Source organism: Gregarina niphandrodes, assembly GCF_000223845.1.
Source record: "Gregarina niphandrodes unplaced genomic scaffold scaffold00001, whole genome shotgun sequence".
Taxonomy (NCBI): domain Eukaryota; phylum Apicomplexa; class Conoidasida; order Eugregarinorida; family Gregarinidae; genus Gregarina; species Gregarina niphandrodes.
This window is the reverse complement of record NW_011645773.1, coordinates 217,264-232,177: the sequence shown is the minus strand read 5'-3', so window position 1 is coordinate 232,177 and position 14,914 is coordinate 217,264. Positions and strand designations below refer to the sequence as shown.

At 55.1% G+C, this 14,914-nt stretch overlaps 8 protein-coding genes across 8 annotated transcripts; 5 read left to right on the top strand and 3 right to left on the bottom strand.

Moving 5' to 3' along the window:
• Positions 1-315: 315 nt before the first annotated feature.
• GNI_004080 (hypothetical protein) lies at positions 316-1,188 on the top strand (the record flags this gene model as incomplete). The annotated part of the gene is made up of 1 exon (XM_011130245.1): positions 316-1,188. One exon carries the CDS (start codon positions 316-318, stop codon positions 1,186-1,188), a length of 873 nt encoding a protein of 290 aa, XP_011128547.1.
• A 222-nt stretch (positions 1,189-1,410) lies between these two features.
• On the bottom strand, positions 1,411-2,700 carry GNI_004070 (hypothetical protein; the record flags this gene model as incomplete). The annotated part of the gene is made up of 2 exons (XM_011130244.1): positions 1,411-2,449; positions 2,495-2,700. The coding sequence occupies 2 exons, from the start codon at positions 2,698-2,700 to the stop codon at positions 1,411-1,413; spliced, it is 1,245 nt and encodes a 414-aa protein (XP_011128546.1).
• A 117-nt stretch (positions 2,701-2,817) lies between these two features.
• On the top strand, positions 2,818-5,163 carry GNI_004060 (kelch repeat protein; the record flags this gene model as incomplete). The annotated part of the gene is made up of 1 exon (XM_011130243.1): positions 2,818-5,163. One exon carries the CDS (start codon positions 2,818-2,820, stop codon positions 5,161-5,163), a length of 2,346 nt encoding a protein of 781 aa, XP_011128545.1.
• A 287-nt stretch (positions 5,164-5,450) lies between these two features.
• GNI_004050 (casein kinase I) lies at positions 5,451-6,886 on the top strand (the record flags this gene model as incomplete). Its single annotated transcript, XM_011130242.1, has 2 exons — positions 5,451-5,588; positions 5,885-6,886. 2 exons carry the CDS (start codon positions 5,451-5,453, stop codon positions 6,884-6,886), a joined length of 1,140 nt encoding a protein of 379 aa, XP_011128544.1.
• A 362-nt stretch (positions 6,887-7,248) lies between these two features.
• GNI_004040 (60S ribosomal protein L18) lies at positions 7,249-8,117 on the bottom strand (the record flags this gene model as incomplete). Its single annotated transcript, XM_011130241.1, has 2 exons — positions 7,249-7,770; positions 7,944-8,117. 2 exons carry the CDS (start codon positions 8,115-8,117, stop codon positions 7,249-7,251), a joined length of 696 nt encoding a protein of 231 aa, XP_011128543.1.
• A 505-nt stretch (positions 8,118-8,622) lies between these two features.
• Positions 8,623-11,007, bottom strand: GNI_004030 (hypothetical protein; the record flags this gene model as incomplete). Its single annotated transcript, XM_011130240.1, has 1 exon — positions 8,623-11,007. One exon carries the CDS (start codon positions 11,005-11,007, stop codon positions 8,623-8,625), a length of 2,385 nt encoding a protein of 794 aa, XP_011128542.1.
• A 42-nt stretch (positions 11,008-11,049) lies between these two features.
• GNI_004020 (hypothetical protein) lies at positions 11,050-11,841 on the top strand (the record flags this gene model as incomplete). The annotated part of the gene is made up of 1 exon (XM_011130239.1): positions 11,050-11,841. The coding sequence occupies one exon, from the start codon at positions 11,050-11,052 to the stop codon at positions 11,839-11,841; it is 792 nt and encodes a 263-aa protein (XP_011128541.1).
• A 727-nt stretch (positions 11,842-12,568) lies between these two features.
• GNI_004010 (hypothetical protein) lies at positions 12,569-14,877 on the top strand (the record flags this gene model as incomplete). The annotated part of the gene is made up of 2 exons (XM_011130238.1): positions 12,569-12,613; positions 12,688-14,877. The coding sequence occupies 2 exons, from the start codon at positions 12,569-12,571 to the stop codon at positions 14,875-14,877; spliced, it is 2,235 nt and encodes a 744-aa protein (XP_011128540.1).
• Between the last annotated feature and the right edge of the window lie 37 nt (positions 14,878-14,914).

The window sequence follows — 14,914 nt, the reverse complement described above, 5'->3', positions numbered from 1 at the left end:
CACAAGGCCGATGATGCCAAGGACAACCTCCACCTCTCACTGCCCAAGACAACCTTGGATACCGCAGCTCACAAGGCCGATGATGCCAAGGACAACCTCACGTCTCATGCCAAGACTACCTTGGATACCGCAGCTCACAAGGCCGATGATGCCAAGGACAACCTCACCTCTCATGCCAAGACTACCTTGGATACCGCAGACCACAAGGCTGAAGATGCCAAGGACACTTTTGCGTCTCGCGCTAAAGCCGCTTTGGATTCTGCCGCTGACAAGGTGAAGGCCACAGTGGACACCGTGGCGGAGAAGTCGGTAGACATGAAGGACGGCATCGCCTCTGGAGCGAAGGCGGCAGTGGATGCGGTTGCGGAGAAGGCGGTGGACGTTAAGGACAGTCTTGCGTCTCAGGCCAAGACTTCGTGGGACACTGCAGCTCACAAGGCGGAGGATGCTAAGGACAACATCGCATCTCAGGCCAAGACTACCATGGATACCGCAGCCCAGAAGGCGGAGGACGTGAAGGACACAGTGCAGCTGAAGGCAAAGGACGCCGTGGAGGCAGGTGCTGGTGCTTTCCGAGGCATGAAGATGAGTTACAAAGATGCGGCACAGGGGGCCATTGACAGCGCCCATGCAGCTGAGCAAAAGGCAGCGGTACACGCGGCGGCTAAGCCGTCTGCGGAGGTGCCGTGTACAACCATTACTCGTGCGGTTTCCATTGAGGAGCTGATCAATAAGGACAAGAAGGTCGCCCCCGCGCCCCACGCCAAACAGGATGCCTTCAGAGCGGCCATCCGCTCCGCCAAGGAGTCCCAGTGCACCAAGCTCGCCACCACTACTCGCGCCAAGCCTGCCTCTGAAACCGTCTGCAAGTCCTGCCCCACACAGAGTCAGGATTGCACCGGACCCAACTGCCCCGCCCAAGAACAAGTCGCCTTGCCCCAACCCGACCAAAGAAACGACGAGAAGGCACCCCAACAGGCCGCTGCCAAGCCGGCTAGGCAGAATGAGGCCAAGGAAGACAACAAGTGCGAGGCCAAGGCATCTGATCAATGCCAAGACAAGAACCAATGCGAGCAAGGGTCGTGTGAACCTAACCGCAAGGACACGTGCGCTGCCGTGCAAGAGGCACAGTGCGCCATCGAAAAGGCGCAGTCCAGCCTCAACAAAGTCAAGTGTGACAGGCAGTAAACCTTTTTGACACACCAACGCACAACTTGCCGCCAAAGAGCGACCAAACAACACAAAGGGGTAGGGAAGACAAAGAAAAGGTTACTGAGGGTGGCTGCAACATGATTGAATGCGGTATGATGGGTAGAAGTGTTGCGCTAAGTGAGGCATCTCAGTGACTATGAGGTCTCAGTGACTATGAGGTCTCAGTGACTATGAGGTCTCAATGTGAGTAGGCCAGCCTCATTGCGAGTACTTCCTTCCGTCTGCAAATTTGCGGCGCAAAAGTTCCTGGTATTTGAGGTGTATTTCAGCCCCTCTTCCCTGGAGGTTGAGGTGGTTGACGAATTGGATAAACTTGGTTGACTTGGCGGCAAATTCTTCGTACGTAATGATAGCCTCTAGCAAGACCTCCGTGAGGGGGTGTTTGTCGGTCTCCATCTGAGCGTCATCAGTGGCATCAGTTGCCCGACTCGGGACAACGCCGTAGAAAGCTCTATGTTCGGGAAACGAGCAGGGTGTTGTATTCAGGTCTGAGAGGACTCCTCGGTTGCGCAGATTGTCGTACACCTTTGCCGCATACTTATCCATATCTACGGTGTATTCTACAGGCTGGTACAGTGTATCATTTGATCGACCATTTCCAATCAAACACACTACCGACATAATACACTGCTCGTAGGGTACAGGAACCTTCTCTTTCTTTATCCCGGGTTCATCGATGACCCCGGAGCCTGTCCTTCGGTGCTGCATCTCTGCATTCATCATCGCTTCATCCATCATCGCTTCATCCATCATCGCTTCATTCATCATCGCTTCATTCATCTTAACTTTTCTGCGTTCGACTTGGTTCACTAACTCACTGTCACTATCTGCATTCGCTACGTCCTCACTTCTGTCAGATACTGGCACAACTACTTCCTCAAATGGTTGTCTCACTTGAATGACGTACCTGGGCAGGAATCCCTCGAAGAAGGTGTCCAGCTCCTCCACTGTAGGCAAGCAGCCATCAAAGCAGAAATAACAAAAGGAACTGAGCGGCTGGGTCGAACTCGTAAACAAGTTTGAAATTCTGTCAACGTTCGCCACTGGCCAGAAATTAATCACTCTTTCAACAACCGTGGTCCCATCAACCGGACTTCGCTCTTCCTCCACTGTTCCAACTCCTCCCAAATATACATCATACACCGCTGACGTGTTGAATATTTGTAGCAGTACGGACTGAGTAATCTCCAACATAAAAATCACTACATCAAGGCCTTTGTTTACTACCCTTTGTTTACTGAGGCGTCAACCTATCCAACGACTGAGGCGTCGGTACTCTCACTCTGGAGCCTCTTTTCGTGGCGGTGGTGACACTGGTCCAACTTCGATCAGGTCCAACACTTTGATCAGGTCCAACACTTGGATCAGGTCCAACACTTGGATCAGGTCCAACACTTGGATCAGGTCCAACACTTGGATCAGGTCCAACACTTGGATCAGGTCCAACTTGGCCCAAATATGCGTGATTGAAATAACGGTCGTGGTCATAAGGGTGGTGATGGAGAACCCATGGTCGAAGACAGAGTCCAGACGGTGCTGAGCGGGATGGGCCGGTAAGTTGTGCTACGTTTGGAAAACATAGGAGACAGCCCCACATGGTCGGACATGTCTTTTCAGCCCCTGCTCTGGTCTCAACGAGATGATGATATTCCCTCATCGCTGGATTCAAGCATCTCTCCTCCGCTAGTCAGTAGACAACCTTCATTACGGAGCAGTCTAGAGCCACAAACCATAGCGCCACAAAGCAGTTCCCAAAACACGGACTCGAAGACAACCACTTTTGCCGATCATGAGACTGCCGATCATGAGACTGCCGACCTTCCCGGGTCTGCACACACCCCTGTTGCGTTGCACAGCCTCAAACAGTTCATGGAAGCGCCATTGCCCATGCAGGTATTCCAACGATACATTCGAAGCCGAAAGGCTACCGCGAACCAAGTTATGACATGCGAGACACTCACCCATGAGGCACCTACCGACTCACAGCCGGACGCCTCTTCTCTGATTGGCGACAAGGGAGATGAGTCAGAACCGGGAGGGCATTTGTTCATCGCCCGGTTTCTGCATCCCGCTTCACATCAAGTGGGACGCGTACGGGGCTGGAAATCCGCCAGGCGACTGATGCCGTGCGTCGCAAGGAACTGGGTCAAGTTTCATTTAAATCCTGACCTAGACCATCAGGAATTAGGACGTCAGGAATGGAACCGACGAGAGCCAGAAGGCTATGAGGTTGACGGCCCCCGCAGTTGCGGCAACCGTTCTGGGGAATATCAAGGCCCCGACCGTTACCAGGGAGAGGACCATGTGCCGTTGGGTACGAACGGGACGCGGTCCGAAGCGCCGTCTTCCGAGATGTTCGGGGGATCGACAGGTGAGTGTCCACCCCCCGACCGGTGGGCTGCGTCTAGTGAGGAGTTATCCTTCCGTCACTCGGAGTTATCCTTCCGTCACTCGGAGTTATCTTTCCGTCGATCGGAGTTATCCTTCCATGAGAGTCCTCGATGGGGAGTAGGCGGCGGTCGCTTTATGGCTGGAGGTCATCGGGAGCGGCGCTCAGTGGTTGTTGGGCTGGCCACGGCGTATGTGGCGTCCAGCATCTACGCCTTCGGCGGGTGTTCCAGGGCTCCGGGGGACACCGAGTTGCGCTACCTTGACTTGGACCGGGGCGAATGGCGACCGGTGGGCGTGGGGCGAAACAGCCCACTGCCCTGCAGCCGATGGGGGCACAGCATGGTCGGCTACCGCGACCAGTTTCTCGTCCTGTTCGGAGGTGATTCGGCCCACGGTCACCTTAACGACCTGTGGACCTTCGATCTACGGGGAGAGGATCTGCAGAAAGAGGATCTGCGAGAAAAGGACTTCTGGGGAAAGGACATCGGAGAGGACATCGGGGAGAATATGCGGGGGCAGAAGGCGGTGTGGACGAGACACGCGTACCATAGCGACCCACCGGCACCGCGATCGTTGCACAGTGCCGCGGTCTGGCGGAACTTTTTGGTGGTTTTCGGTGGCAGCAACGGCGCAGTCGTGTTCAACGACCTCTGGCTCTACGACTTGGACTGTGGCCTCTGGGCCGAAGTCATTCCCAGCACAGTTCTCCCGACCGAGAGCATCTTGGCGGAAATGGAACTTGGAGTCCCCTTCACACCGATGGCCCTTACGATTCCTTCTCTAGACGCGGGAGACAGCAGACGCGGGAACCGACGCGGGTGGCCGTCGGAACGGGCGGGCCAGGTTGCATGCGTGCATAGAGATTGGCTCTATATCTTTGGCGGCGCGTGTTGGGGGGAAATATACAATGAAGTTTGGCGAATCAGTTTGGTGGATGCCAAGATGCTCACCCGGACGAGGAGACCGCCGCTGCCTTGGAGCGTCTCACGTTCCTGGGAGCTGGTGAGCACAATGGGTCCGGATCCCTCGGCCAAGACGCGGCATGCCGGTACCGTCGTAGGCGACAACCGGTGGATGATGTACGGCGGTCGTGACTGCCAACTCTCAACCTTAGACCTAAACACCCTCCGCTGGACCACCGAACATCTGTACACTTCTACCATGGACCCAGATGGCTGGGGCCCAGATGGCTCCGACCCAGATCGCTCCGACCCAGATCGCCTCGACCCGGGCTGGAGGCAACCGGCAGCGGTAAAGGAGGTTGCGCCAGAACAGAGAAAGACTTGGTGGACCGCTCCTGAAATACTGCGCAAGAGATCTCGCCTTCATGGTCACTCAGTCAGCTACGATAACAGACGAGGAATCCTGGTCGTACTCGGTGGTTGTGATGGAGGACTTGTAGAAGCGGATAATACAATTCTCGTCAAAGGCACCAGCTGGACGGCTGTGGCCCTCTACCAGTTGCGCCCCTGTGCCTCCCGAGCCCCGCCGGGGTCGGTTGCACGACTCCTCGCTGATCATTTCAATATCATTGGTGTCGGAATCATCTCATTCCTGTGACCTGATGCCTGTGCCTTACCAACCCGTGATGCCAAAGCCTTACCAAGCCGTGATGAAGGGGATGTTTAACTACGTGGTCGTATTCGAGTCTGGATCCTGTTTGGCTTTAGGTCGTGTTCGAGAATGTCCCAAGCCGGCCGGCGGGCCTTCGAAACGACCGTCATGACCCATCTGCGGCGACCTTAGTGTGGCTGGACCCACTAGCTCCCACCAGTGGAACTGCCGCTTGAGTCCGCAGCGGCGGCACCAGGACCGGCTGTGGGTTTTCCGCGCACCGATCTCTGGTTATGTCTGATGCTCGATTAGTCCCTGGTTGCGTCATCGGAGGCCTCTGGACGCTCGGTAGGAGGATTGGCAATGGCAGCTTTGGGGAGATATACATCGGCAGGGACATTGAAACGGGAAGGGAAGCTGCAATGAAATTCGTAAGTCTCCCGCACGGTCCCAGGCAACCGGCCAGTCGGGTAGGTCAAACAGGGTGCTGTTGGTTCACCAATTGAAAAGAGCCGGCCGGCCCTCCACAGCAGCTTTCAGCACAGCAGTATGAACCACACAGTCAGTGTGTACCACACAGTCAGTATGAACCACACAGTCAGGATGAACCACACAGTCAGCAGGTAACCGGTGGCAGTTGATAGTAGTGTGTGCGCGGCGAGTGTGTGCGCGGCGAGTGTGTGCGCGGCGAGTGTGTGCGCGGCGATACGTACGATGGTTGTTGCAGGAGTCGTGTAAGGCGAAGCATCCGCAATTGGCATACGAGGCGAAGCTGTTACGTCGTTTGCAAGGCGGCGAGGGTATTGCGCAGTTGTATTACAGCGGCGTGGTGGAGGTGATGGTGTGTCGTGTGGTTAATGGGCCTTTAACAAAGGAATGTTTTACTGTGATGGTGACGGAATTATTGGGTCCATCATTGGAGGATTTATTTTGTCTATGCGATAGGAGTTTTAGTTTGCACACATTGTTAAGTTTAATGGAACAGATGTTGCGACGGATCGAGTTTTTGCACCGGAACTTGTTCATTCATCGGGATATAAAACCGGAGAATTTCCTACTGGGTCGGAATGAGAAGAGTAAGGTGTTATACATGATCGATTTTGGTTTGGCAAAGCGTTATCAAGATCCTCGCACAGGTGAACACATCCCATACCGCGAAGATAAAAGTCTGACAGGGACGGCTCGTTATGCCAGCATCAATGCACATCTGGGTATTGAACAGAGTCGCCGAGATGACCTGGAAGCGGCGGGTTATGTTATGCTCTATTTCGCGCGCAATGGTATGCTGCCTTGGCAAGGTCTCAAGGCCTCTAAAAAACAGGAGAAATACTCACTCATCATGGAACGGAAACTAGCTACACCTGTCGAAGTACTTTGTCAAGACCAACCACGAGAATTCATCCAATACCTCAGATACTGCCACTCTCTCAGATTCACAGACGAACCTGACTACCCACACTTACGCCGTCTGTTACAACTCGTGCGCATGCAACACCGAACCACCGCCACCAGCGGACACAGCTCCGCACTTACCGCCACCAGTGCTGGAGCTCTCGCTGACTCACCCGCAGACTGGAATTGCGCACGAACTACCACTGGGAAGAAAATACGCAAAAGAGAAAAAACTGACGTCGTCCCCTTCGCCTCACTCCTCTCCAAGGACCACAGCCCATACAGACCCCGAGGCAGCACTCAACAACTCCGAGGCAGCGCCGTCCGAGAAGAGTGACCAGTCGACGAACGAACTCACCCGTCGGTTCCGACGATAGTCGCATCCCACCCCACGGATCGGGGATGGGAGACTCCACCCGCAAGTCGACCACGAACTTGGGTGGGTGCCTCTCCATGAACCTTTGGGTAAGCTCGAAGAAGTGGGTCGGGAGTTCATTAACTGTTTATCAGTGTGGCTTGGTGTTATTAGGGCTGCTTCTCAGTACCAGTGGCAGTTCCAGGAGCAGCTTGGTAACACCGGAGTAGCTTGGTAACACCGGAGTAGCTGGGCGTTATCCAAAGTGAGGGTTCCTTGCTCGGTCTGGGGTATTCTGCGAGAAGGTTGCGTGCTGTTCTGTTTCAGTCAAAAAGTGCAGCGGCTTAGTGGGAGTACTTGGGGTTCGCGCGGGGCCGCGTGTGGCTTTTAGGGTTGCCAGCGGGGTTGCCGAAGTACTTCCGGGCCTTGCGGTTGCCAGTGGGTCCGCGGAGGATGAGGCAGTTCTCGCCAGTGGGGCACCGGATGGCGAGCTGGTCGAAGGTGAGGCACTCGCCGCCAGCGGCTTCGATGCGGGCGCGAGCGGCCTCAGAGAAGCGGAGGGCGCAGATGGTCATCTTGGGGATGCTCTCCACGCGGAGGTCGTTCGTGATGGTGCCCACCACGCAGCCGATCTTGTCCTCCTTGCTTTTCAGGTGCTCGGCCATCTTGGCCACACTCATGGGCGCCAACACGGAGTTGGTGCGGATGAGTAGGTGCGCAACCTTGGCGTTGAACGCAGAGTCCGTACGGCGAGCCAAGAACTCATACAAAGTCACCAAATTCTTGCGAATCGGAGAAGGAGACTGGCACTCCTTCCTCTGGTGCTTCTTAGCAGCCCTCAACTGTCTAGCGGGGATATCAATGGCCTACAAACACACCACTGTCAACAAGCGCGACCACAAAACAACGGGAGCCACTAGCGCCAGTCCCGCTGCCCGCCCGCACGCACACACGTGTGTGCGCGCGCGCAATCGGGACTCTGCAACCAGCAACTTGGCCTCAGGGCCTCAATACTCCAAAAGGTCGCTTACCATTTTACCGCTCTTTTAGTACCCACAACACTTGCGTCAAATTTATGTCGAAAAAACTCCCGTCGTGTCTTTCTTCGCGCAAAGGCCGCTGGCTCCAAACACCGGGACAAGCAGCGCTTGCCAGTGACGCAACCAACACCGCCTTCGCCTCCACGACGTTCTTTCATCCCTCCATCCGTCATGCATCGCCTATGAATGCGAATTGCTTAGATGATGTCACCGTTTGCCGTGCCACTCTCGACGGCCTTGTCGACCTCGTCGCTTCCGGCGTTGAATTGAGTGCCGCCGGTTGCGCGACTGCGACTCCCGATGGCTAAGATATATGATGACAAACATGATACCAAGGACGCCTGCCGCGGAGGCCAAATAGCCCAGCGAGAGGATGGCGTTATGGTACAGCCCATCTTCAGTTTCGTGTAACAGCGTGGACGTTGCGTGCGTCAACAGAAATGTGTGCCAGTCGCCAACGGCCGCCAAATCTCGCAATCGGTTAGACCGGATGTGCGGCTGCGTATACTGTGGGTACACGTACATCTGTTCGTGTCGCCAACCCGTCAAACCTGTCCCACCTATACATCGCATGGACCCTACTTGACCTTGCCAGCAATGAGCTATTTTTTTTCCGCCGTCGCGTGGCCCAACCGACCAGGACTTGCCGCGTTGGCAGCTGACTGCTCCGTCAGTTGACTATCGTGCCAGTTGAACGGTGATGCGGCACTCCTTTTCTTCCCGGTCCAGTCGTAGCACGCTGTCCACGAAGGCCCAGTTGGGACCCATGACAACTTCGTCGGTTTTTTCATGCTTAATGCCTAACCTATTTTCAAGGCGGACCAGTCTCCGTTCTTCCTCCGTGTCCTCTTCCTCCGCGCCATCTTCCTCCGCGCCATCTTCTTCCGCGCCATCTTCTTCCGTGTCTTTTTTCTCCAGGAGGCCATCAGTTTGATGGGCATCTAACTTGTTCCTTTGGTTATTTACAGCTAGATTGCAAAGTGTACCGGGAGTGTTTGTGGAACAGAAAGCATTGGGACGGACCTTGTACAGCAGCGTAACTTGTCCCATTGTCACGGGTGTGTCCAACCGCCGGCTTAACTGCAGGGCTATCCGGTATTTGAGCATTAGGACTGTGGTCACGTCGGGGAATATTTGAAACGACGACAACTCAAACGACGACAACTCGACGGGATTTTTGAGACGGTGCACCTCTCCGGCCGGCGTCAGTCGGATTGTGGGTCTGACGGTGGTAGGTACAAGTTCCTCAGGGGGACTGGGATTCAGAAGCAATTCTGGATCGAAGTTGACTTGATGTGTTTTGAACAGTTTTTCCAGCCAGCTCATTATCAATAAAAGGCCATCCTCAGTTACATCATCGGCCGTTAAAGAATTAAGCTGGCCATTCGGCGGTATGCGTTGAGAGCAGTCAATAAGCTTGGTGGTATATCGACTGGGGACGCCTGCCTTACCTAACACGTCGAAGAGGAGTCCACGCTGATACAGACTGATTGTATACAGTTCAGCCTCTTCCCTCGTGTCCGTTCCAACTCTGCCGGTAGCAACACCGCTATGTATCTTGGTGCCGTTCAAATCTTTGAGCAAGGGGAAAATGGAGACGGCAATGTGTCTAACTGTTTGCGTAGGATTGACATCGCCTTTGAACGAAGTTTTGGGATACGCGATCTTAAGGGACCGTACCTGAGATGCACAACTGCTTAACTCCAGCAACTCGTACCAATTAAGAAACGAATCGCGGGCGGTCACCTCCTCCAGACGCATAGGGGGACCGCCACCAGAAAACATCAGCTGACCCTGCTCGAGCACCAGGCCGTGGACTTCGGCAGGTAAAGAGGCCAACAGCGGGAGCGTCAACTTCTTCAATCTCAATCGCAAGCTCTTGATCTGAAACGTCGACTGTGACGGCTCACTCGTGCACGGTCGGGCCTCCGAGAAAATAGCGGCTAACTCCTGTTCGTTCTGAACGCTACCTGCCAAGTCTAAGATGTCGACAACATCCCCTAGGCGGTGTATCAGCGCGCATATATGCCTCGTACGTCCAGAAGGAGGGGCATCTGGGGGGTCGTGAAGGTCTCGAAGCTTTATACTCCGCAGCCAGGACACGTTCGCATTGTTCTCGAGCGGGCGGCTAAAGGTGTGGAAAAGACCAGTGCAGCCAGATAGATCCAGAGATTCCAGTTTTGGAAACGCGCGCTTGAGTTCCATTATTTCCGACCAGTCGAACACACCTCTGTTTCGACTAATATCAACACAAGTTACATAGCCACTTAAAATTTCAGTATCCTTCTCAAAGGAAGCACCTAGGTATAGAAGCGTCTCTTCCTTGGCACGAATCTCCCCCGGCGTACCCCTTTCCGAGCAGTCATCGGGCCAAATTTTGGATAGGAGTGTGTCACAGAAAGAAACTGCTGTGCGTCGTGATAGCATCTGCGCGATGTCCGACGATCTGTACAGATGTTTCCTGCCTAGTTCCTCGCAGTATGAGTTTATTGCAAGTGTGACCAAGCTCAACCCGTAGCTCCAACTCCGTATATGTTCGATCGGGATAAAACTAACGTCTTGATAAACTGGCACGAAAAGCTCTACCCCTTCATCGTTCATTCCGCTGGTTCGCGTCCCCCGGAGAATGATCTGACACCTATTTGGAATGCTGCAACCCGGGCTGTAGCCCTGGATAGAACTGTGAACGGCGGTACCATTAGCGCCGGTACCATTAGCAGCAGTACCATTAGCAGCAGTACCATTAGCAGCAGTACTATTAGCGGCAGTACTATTAGCGGCAGACACTTGGATTTCACATTTGTCGCTTTCACCAGTTCCTTGGGCGTACTGACTCACATCGGGATCCCAGGAAATGCCGACACAAGGTCGCTCCTTTACAATGCCCTGGTACTGTTGCCAGCCGCTCGAGATGTAGAAGATTGATCCTTCCAGATGAACATTTTGTAGCAGCTGCGTATCGCTTCCCAGTAGTTCCGGTCGCAGTTTTGCCGCTTTACTGAAAAATAGAAACCGTGCTATCTCTCCAGTCGACTTAGGGCAGTCCACGTCCCGGTCGTCCATTACCCCCGGACAGAAGGTGTTCAAATCTTGGGGCTAAAAATAATGCCTGGGGACCGAGAGGCGTCAGCGGCAGCAGCTGACGAGCCGAGAAAAGGCAACCCCGCAAGCGCTATTGGGGAGCGCGCTGCGGAACAGAACGCGGATGCGGGTGCAGCTCGTGGGAATGCGAATGACGTCCATGCCCTTCAAACAAACCACGAAATTAACGCCGAACCTGTTCTACCAGAGGATACTGTCGAGGCTAAGACTAAGGATGCGGCCAAGGCTGGAACTGCCAAGGCTGGAACTGCCAAGGCTGGAACTGCCAAGGCTGGAACTGCCAAGGCTGGAACAGATGACGCGACCAAGTCTGCGACAGAGGACGCTGCCGAGCTGGTGGTTGATTCCGAGCCGGTTGTTGTTCCGAAACCCGCGGAGGAAGGGGTGGTGCAAGAAGAGCAAGAGGAAGACCCGTTGGATGCGTTTATGAAGTCTCTACCCACCCAGAAATCGAACCCTCGGGGCGAGGTTCTTTGGGAGGAGGACATCGAGCCTGTTCCCCGAACGCCCACCAAACGAAGTCTGAACGAGCGCGAAGTGGAGGATGAAGATGCAGACGACAACGAGCTTGTTCGAATCAAACGGTCAGAGCTGGCAGAGCTCAAGGCCGCCAAGAAGCGCAGGCCAGAAGTCCTGAAAGAGAAGCTGCCGAGCGCCGACGAAGAAGACTCCGACGACGATGAGGAAGATGAAGAAAAGCGGCGAATAACCATTCCGTCGTCTTTCGACTGGAATGCCATGCTTGCCCGGAGCGCCCGGCCGCCGCCTGTTACAGCATCAGTATGCAAAAAATGACCGTCACCGATATATTTGTTCTCGCGGGCGCGCGCGCGTGTTTGTTCTCGCGCGCGCGCGTGTTTGTTCTCGCGCGCGTGTTTGCGCGTAAAGCCAATCGGGTTAGGGTGAAAAGATGCATTAAAATTCTACGCTATAAGGTCTTGTATTTGTAGAATGGATCTGGCCTGGGAGCAGCGCCCCCAGAGAGATCGGCGGCGCTCAGACGTCGGCTAAGAGTAGCCGTTCAAGGCTTTAACGTTCCGGGATGCGTATCATCGTATGATGAGGTGAAGGAGCGCGCAAGAAAATGGAAGGTAAGCAACTGGTCACCCGGCGAGGCGATCACCCGGCGAAGCGATCACCTCGACGAAAGGATTGTGCGCAGCGATTCCCAGAGAGGCGACAACTTCTTCACTTCATATAGATCACTCCTAACGAGCTAGTGAAACACTGCAAAGAGACCTACATTGTGCCGGGTGGACTGGAGGGTCAGCTTCTGCCAATTCTTTGGAACAACCGCAGCGCATACTGCATTATCGATTTCCATTCTCCCGGAAAGCTACTTACTGGAGTTGAAACAACGAACCAAAAAATCGCGTTGTCAGAATTCAACATAACTAGACTTGCCATTTGCCTTTACTTGGATGTTCTTGAGAAGCTCAACGAAAACTCGAGTAAACAAAAAGCACTAGTCTTGCTGGTTTTGTGCGCGACAGATGAGTCGTCCGTTCTACTAGGTCAAGCCATGCTCAAAGCCAGAGCTTGGGCAAAGCATCAAGAGCAAATTCAGGTAAGCCGTCCTAGTCCCGTTATAAGCCGTTCTAGACCTCTTATATTTGATGCTTTCCACCAAATGCTTTATAGATATCGATCATTACAAATGAGTGGAAACAATGCGTGGGTGAATCGCGACTGTCGTCGAGCGAAGTATTGGTTTGCAGCGCTGTGCAGCTATGTCATTTGGTAGAAGAGAAACAAGTTGATTTCGGGAATGGGAGTGTGCTGGTGGTTACGGATTTGTCAACTACCGAAAAAATCGACGGGTCGTTAGTGAAAATTGCACAAAACTTGTTAGGCAGAGAGACGGAGCCGCAGATGCTGTATATATCGGACCACCGGGATCCAGGCGTGGAGGACTACTTCAAGTCCTTCATTGGCCGCGGTATTAAGGTGGGTATTGGCGTTGACGGAGCGGGAGCTGTTATCTCTCGAAGACCCGGCCCGGTGCAGAACCGATTTCTCCGGTTTGCGACGGAGAGCAAAAAGTATAAGTGGCTGGAGGGAGCACTCCCGACATTGGGCGGCTACGGGAAGATTCTGGTGTTCTGTAGCACAGAAGAGCGAGCCGTGGACGTTGCGACCCTCCTTCGAAACAGAAAGTCGAGCCTTAACGGCAAAGCACCTGCTGGTAAGCCACTTGGTGGTAAACCGCTTAGCGGGAAGCCTGTGCCGCGGCCCGAGACCAAACCTATCTCGGTGGATGTCTTGCAGTGGATAGACTTGACGGATAGTTTGACGTTCGAGGTGCGGACGCGGTGCAACCAGTGCATCGTCACGACCACGCCGGTGGCCGTGAAGGGGTACCGCAATTCGCTGCAGAGTTTCCCGACGGTTGTTCATTACGACTTTCCGCGTTCGCTCCATGAGTTCCAGGAACGCTCCTCTCTGGTCGCCTCCACCACGACCAGCGAGACTCCGGATGCGCACGCGGGGGCGGCACACAACTATGTCGCCCTCGTCGAGTCACCGGACTGCGTCGTAGCTGCCAAGTATATCGCCTGGGCCTTCCGTCAGACCGACCAAAGCGTGCCCGAGGTGCTGGAGCGAATCGCCCTCAAGAACATCGACTACAAACAAGCCATCGCAGGCAACGCTTCGGGAATGCCCGAAGACACAAACGAGGTGGTTGTTCGCAGGCAACTGGAGCCATCGCATGGGTACTCAGGAGACCCCACGCCTTCGCTAGAAGGAGCGGATCACTACCACGGTCGCACACACCTTGGTGGTGGCACAAACTTTGGCGACAGGCACCCCCAGGTCCCTCATGGCGCCCACACGGGGGAAAGCCATACCGGGAAAGACCATAACCCGCCCGTGGGCGCACCGGTGGTCAACGCTGTCAAGTCAGTAGTCAGTGCCGGGCGGTCACCAGTCACGCCGGCTTCCGAGGCCGACGTAGGCCAGCGACGAGTCTCGTCACCGAGACAGGGGGAGGGCCCGATTGGGCTGACGCAAGCCGCACTGGGGCTCCCACAGTTGCTCTCCTTGGCGATGATGCAGAGGGCCGGACCCCGCTCGGACGGCTCGGACGACTCGGATGATTCTGACCTTTGCTGCACGGACGAGCCCGTGAGCGTGGCCACGGCTGCGGGGTCGCAGCTGGCCAGCGACAGCTTGCTCGTGGACAAGGCGGTCTTGCTTGACCGCCGTCAACGCAACCTGGCCCGGTTCAAGGAGCTGCGTCAAGAAGAAGCGCTACGGGAGGCATCCAGGACGCGAGAACAGAACCAACCAGACCTCCCGGCCAGCCTGTTGCGGCCCCATGCGGTTCCTAACCCGCTGGCCTTTGGCTACGAACCTACCTCCGTGACCACGAGAACCGGAGCTCCCATTACCACGGAAGCCGGTACTCACATCACCGCCGGTACCGGTACTGCCGGTACGGGGTTTGACTACTTTCTTCCGCCGAGTCAGTTCCTACGAGGAACACCTGGATTCAATCTTTCTGCTGCAGAACTTGCCTGCGATCCAGGACTCGCCTACGGTCAAGGACTGGCCTACGGTCAAGGACTGGCCTACGGTCAAGGACTGGCCAAACCGGAGGGGTGTCCCGGTTCAGCGAGTTTTGGTCCGACAAGTTTTGCTGTAGGTCTTGGCGCGGCAACTCTAGGTTTCGGAGGTCGTTGCGCTGACGGTGGATTGCCGCTGCGCGATGCTGTGAACGCAACGCCTGTCGCAGGAGCGGCTAAGAGCAAATTGAATCCGGAAGCGCAAGCTGTCTTGGACCGAGTGAACGCTCGGCTGCTCAACCACGCGGGAACCCCACCACGGTGACAGAACTCCCTACCACGGGGAAGGGGGGAAGGGGGGG